We start from the raw sequence: 6,000 nt of genomic DNA on the forward strand, positions 1-6,000 counted from the left end.
AACCCCCCCCCCCCCATAATGTACAAACTCCCTGTAACATACAAACCCCTTGGAATGTACAATCCTCCTGTAATGTACAAACCCCCTGTACGCTACAAACTCCCTGTAACGCACAAACCACCTGTAATGTACAAACCCCCCCCATAATGTACAAACCCCCTGTAACGTACAAACCCCTTGTAATGTACAATCCTCCTGTAACGCACAAACCCCCTGTACGGTACAAACCCCCTGTAACGCACAAACCACCTGTAACGTACAAACCCCTTGTAATGTACAATCCTCCTGTAACGCACAAACCCCCTGTACGGTACAAACCCCCTGGAACGCACAAACCACCTGTAACGTACAAACCCCCCCCACATAATGTACAAACCCCCTGCAACGTACAAACCCCTTGTAATGTACAATCCTCCTGTAACGCACAAACCCCCTGTACGGTACAAACCCCCTTGTAACGTACAAACCCCTTGTAACGTACAAACCCCCTGTAATGTACAAACCCCCTGTAACGCACAAACCCCCTGTAATGTACAAACCCCCCCCCATAATGTACAAACCCTCTGTAACGTACAAACCCCTTGTAACGTACAAACCCCCTGGAACATACAAACCCCCTGTAATGTACAAACCCCCGAGAAGGTACAACCCCCCAAGTTGGTACAAACCCCGTACAACGTACAAACCCCCTGAAACGTACAAACCCCTGTAACTTCATACCCCATAATGTACAAAACCTCAATAACATTCAAACCCCCGAGAAGGTACAAACCCCCTGCAACGTACAAACCCCTTGTAATGTACAATCCTCCTGTAACGCACAAACCCCCTGTAATGTACAAACCCCCCCCCATAATGTACAAACCCTCTGTAACGTACAAACCCCTTGTAACGTACAAACCCCCTGTAATGTACAAACCCCCTGTAATGTACAAACCCCTTGTAACGTACAAACCCCCTGTAACGCACAAACCCCCTGTAATGTACAAACCCCCCCCCCCCATAATGTACAAACCCTCTGTAACGTACAAACCCCCTGCACGCTACAAACCCCCTGTAACGTACAAACCCCCTGTAATGTACAAATCCCCTGTAACGAACAAACCCCCTGTAACGAACAAACCCTCTGTGACACACAAAGCCCCTGTAACGAAAAGATCCCCTGTAAGGTACAAATCCCCCTATTCTCACTCTGTCTCTTTCAGCTGTGCAAGAATCGAAAACATAACACGGGGAAATACTGCAGTATTTAACTGTGCTCCAGGGGGAGTGCACGGTCGTTTTCTGAACATCATCGTTCCCGGCAGGACAGTGGCCCTGGAACTGTGTGAGGTGGAAGCGTTTGGAACATACGATCCTCATTAAATTCTCCTTCCTGGCTGTGAGTATGAATCCTGAGGCTCTGTCCCTGGAAGCAGCTAAACCATTATCTCAATCCATTCACTCTCCCAGCTCCTGAGCGTCCACTTAGAGTTCAGGGGTCAAAGGTCAGTGCTCAGGGGACTGAGGGCAAGTGGCTGAGAGCTGTTCATCTTCACACTCTCCCTGGAATTGTGAGATTACAAAGTTTATTGATGAGATTTTCTATATATCAGCAGGTCTGGGGAGCGATGGTATTAATACTGAGATAGGGGGAGAAGGGAAGTAAAGAATAGAAGGACCTTGGAGAGCATGTCCATAGATCCCTGAAGTTAACAGGACAGGTAGATAAGGTGGTTAAGAACGCAAACAGGATACTTCCCTTCATTAGCTGAGGCATAGAGTATACGAGCAGAGAAGGTTTTGCTAGAACTGTACAAAGCACTAATTAGACGGCAGCTAGACTACTGCGCACAGTTCTGATCACCACATTACAGGAAAGATGTGATCAAACGAGAGACAATTCAGAAGAGATTTACGAGGATTCTGTCAAGAATGAAGAATTGTAACAATGAAGAAAGACTGGATAGGCTGGGGTTGTTTTCTTTGGAACACAGAAGGCTGAGAGGAGATTTAATTGAGGTGTATAACATTTTGAGAGGCCTAGATAGAGTGGATAGGAAGGACCTATTCCCCTTAGCAGAGAGGTCAGTAACTAGGAGACAGAGATTTAAAGTAATTAGTAGAAGGATTAGAGGGGAGTTGAGGAGAAGGTTTTTCACCCAGAGGGTGCTGGGAATCTGGAACTCACTGCCTGAAAGAGTGGTCGAGACAGAAACAATCATCACATTGATAAACACTGGGATAGGTACTTGAGGTGCTGTAACCTACAGGGCTACAGACCAAGAGCTGGAAGGTGGCATTAGACTGTATAGCTCTTCTTAGGCTGGTACAGACACGATGGGCTGAATGGCCCTCTTCATAACATAAATTTTTCCATGTTTTGATGAAAGAGGGAGAGGCCTCTTAGGCCGAATAGGGTTGAACATTATGAAACAGTTCACAGGACCTGCTCCTGACACTGATATATTGCAGTTCATCACAATGAAAAGTGTCCAAGCTCCTCACACTGTCAATCACATTGACTATATTACAGGGTAACAATCCCTGCAGTCGAGTGCCAACATCGATTCTGTGCTCCTGCCCAGCAGTGGAGGTTAATCCCACTGCCCTCTGAGGAGTGTGTCCCACTGAATGAGCTAGACTGACAGTCAGGGGATTATTATCCGAGTCTGTCTTCCTCGAGCGGTCAAATCACTAACTCACATTGGAACTGACCGAGGTTCACACTGTCAGCACGGACTCGCAATGACCTTTCAACCAGTTTATGGATGGGCCTCCAACAATCAGGGGTCACCTTCCCTTGTGACCAAGGTCCTGAACAATGCTGAATTGATATGAAGCTGCTTTATACCCTTGACAATGAGCAGCTCTCTGTGTTTCCCCATGTATTGCAGTATCAGTCAATTTCAAAATACCTGACTCTATTCACTCAGTACAATCCCCCCAGACTGAGCTCCAGGTGGTCCTGATGAAATGATTCCCAGAATGAAAATGGGAATATCCAATTTTCTCTTGTTCTTTAAGTAAGGAAATCTGCCCTCCTTACCCAGCCTGGGCTCTGTATGTGACTCCAGTCCCACTGTAATGTGGTAAACTCTGAACTGCCCTCTGAAGTGACCCAACAAGACAGGTTGTACCAAATCCCAGCCAGTGGTTTAAAAGGCAGCTCAGCTGCCCCTTCTCAGGGTAACTTAGCGATGGGCAGTAAATGTTGACTTTGCCAGCGATGCCCATGTCTTGTGAATGAGAAAATAAAAAGCTTTTTCACTGACATTGTGATTTTGTTTTTCCAGAACAATCCAAACTGAACTTGCTGCTGGTTTGGAAATATCCACTTTCTGCTTCGAGCTTCTGCAACCAATCATTATCCAGATCATTAACAGCTTCTTATCCTGGGCCCAGCTCCCACCAATCAGCTTTAAGCAATGATTTTACACAATGAGTCTGCTTTTAAGCATTTCTGCAAAATATCGGAGAACAAACAGTTGATGGAGCTCTGAGTAAAACAGCATTCATGTAGAAATCAGAGGCAATGTGACAGTAATCAGTGAAAGAGAAGCAGTGACCAGGGAAAGAGTCTGGAATACACTGTGTCTGGGATACAGGAATACAGAGTGACAGATCAGTCCCATCCCTGTCCCACTGACAGATCAGTCCCATCCCTGTCCCACTGATGGATCAGTCCCATCCCTGTCCCACTGACAGATCAGTCCCATCCCTGTCCCAATGTTGGATCAGTCCCATCCCTGTCCCAATGTTGGATTAGTCCCATCCCTGTCCCACCGACAGATCAGTCCCAACTCTGTCCCACCGATAGATCAGTCCCATCCCTGTCCCAATGTCAGATCAGTCCCATCGCTGTCCCACTGACAGATCAGTCCCATCCCTGTCCCACTGATGGATCAGTCCCATCCCTGTCCCACTGATGGATCAGTCCCATCCCTGTCCCACCAACAGATCAGTCCCATCCCTGTCCCACCAACAGATCAGTCCCATCCCAGTCCCAATGTTGGATCAGTCCCATCCCTGTCCCACCAACAGATCAGTCCCATCCCTGTCCCACTGACAGATCAGTCCCATCCCTGTCCCAATGTCAGATCAGTCCCATCCCTGTCCCACCAATAGATCAGTCCCATCCCTGTCCCACTGACAGATCAGTCCCATCCCAGTCCCAATGTTGGATCAGTCCCATCCCTGTCCCACTGACAGATCAGTCCCATCCCTGTCCCACTGACTATCAACGGGAATTCCTGCTCTGGTTTAACATCAGCAGCTCTGAAGAGAGCCGGATAAATCCTGGAGTCAGTGAAGTTTATCCCAGTCAGTAACAGTCTGATAAGGACCATGTACTGACTCACCATTCACTGTCTGCATTAGTTAGTTACTGTTCTGTGAGGATGTTTTTAGTTTAGTTTAGTTTAGAGATACAGCACTGAAACAGGCCCTTCAGCCCACCGAGTCTGTGCCGACCATCAACCACCCATTTATACTAATCCTACACTAATTCCATATTCCGACCACATCCCCACCTGTCCCTATATTTTCCCTGCCACCTACCTATACTAGGGGCAATTTACAATGGCCAATTTACCTATCAACCTGCAAGTCTTTGGCATGTGGGAGGAAACCGGAGCACCCGGAGGAAACCCACGCAGACACAGGGAGAACTTGCAAACTCCACACAGGCAGTACCCAGAATTGAACCCGGGTCCCTGGAGCTGTGAGGCTGCGGTGCTAACCACTGCGCCACTGTGCCGCCCACATCTGTAATCTTTCTGACATTTCTGTTTGAAAATCATCAATAAAATTGCTGACTGCACATCCTTGTTGCTGTGTCTGTTCTGTTCACTAATACTGTCACCCAGTGTACACTCAGAACCTCATTCCATACAATCTCACTCCTTTATTTACTGCTGCAAACTCACTGCCCGAGGAGGAATATTGTTCACCTTTTCACATTCCCGTTTCCCCATTGTACAGAGAAACCTCCCTGCCCAGGCTCTGTCCCTCCCCTTCACCCTGTCCCTCCCTCACTCCACCCCAGGCTCTGTCCCTCCCCTTCACCCTGTCCCTCCCTCACTCCACCCCGAGCTCTGTCCCTCCCCTTCACCCTGTCCCTCCCTCACTCCACCCCGAGCTCTGTCCCTCCCCTTCACCCTGTCCCTCCTTCACTCCACCCCGAGCTCTGTCCCTCCCCTTCACCCTGTCCCTCCCTCACTCCACCCCAGGCTCTGTCCATCCCCTTCACCCTGTCCCTCCCTCACTCCACCCCGAGCTCTGTCCCTCCCCTACACCCTGTCCCTCCCTCACTCCACCCCGAGCTCTGTCCCTCCCCTTCACCCTGTCCCTCCCTCACTCCACCCCAGGCTCTGTCCCTCCCCTTCACCCTGTCCCTCCCTCACTCCACCCCGAGCTCTGTCCCTCCCCTTCACCCTGTCCCTCCCTCACTCCACCCCAAGCTCTGTCCCTCCCCTTCACCCTGTCCCTCCTTCACTCCACCCCGAGCTCTGTCCCTCCCCTTCACCCTGTCCCTCCCACAACCCACCCCGAGCTCTGTCCCTCCCCTTCACCCTGTCCCTCCCTCACTCCACCCCGAGCTCTGTCACTCCCCTTCACCCTGTCCCTCCCTCACTCTACCCCGAGCTCTGTCCCTCCCCTTCACCCTGTCCCTCCCTCACTCCACCCCGAGCTCTGTCCCTCCCCTTCACCCTGTCCCTCCCTCACTCCACCCCAGGCTCTGTCCCTCCCCTTCACCCTGTCCCTCCTTCACTCCACCCCGAGCTCTGTCCCTCCCCTTCACCCTGTCCCTCCCTCACTCCACCCCAGGCTCTGTCCCTCCCCTTCACCCTGTCCCTCCCTCACTCCACCCCGAGCTCTGTCCCTCCCCTACACCCTGTCCCTCCCTCACTCCACCCCGAGCTCTGTCCCTCCCCTTCACCCTGTCCCTCCCTCACTCCACCCCAGGCTCTGTCCCTCCCCTTCACCCTGTCCCTCCCTCACTCCACCCCGAGCTCTGTC

At 50.7% G+C, this 6,000-nt stretch overlaps 1 protein-coding gene across 1 annotated transcript in view; it reads left to right on the plus strand.

Moving 5' to 3' along the window:
* LOC137351761 (fucolectin-1-like) overlaps positions 1-4,801 on the plus strand; it is a 110,713-nt gene extending 105,912 nt beyond the window's left edge. Inside the window, exons 3-4 of the mRNA XM_068016569.1 lie at positions 1,206-1,381; positions 3,276-4,801. Of these exons, the coding sequence (XP_067872670.1) occupies positions 1,206-1,365 (160 nt within the window). The 3' untranslated portion in view covers positions 1,366-1,381; positions 3,276-4,801. The remainder of the gene's footprint in view (positions 1-1,205; positions 1,382-3,275) is intronic.
* Positions 4,802-6,000: the final 1,199 nt, after the last annotated feature.

The sequence above is a fragment of the Heterodontus francisci genome, chromosome 2 (genome assembly GCF_036365525.1).
Source record: "Heterodontus francisci isolate sHetFra1 chromosome 2, sHetFra1.hap1, whole genome shotgun sequence".
In the NCBI taxonomy this organism is placed as follows: Eukaryota; Metazoa; Chordata; class Chondrichthyes; order Heterodontiformes; family Heterodontidae; genus Heterodontus; species Heterodontus francisci.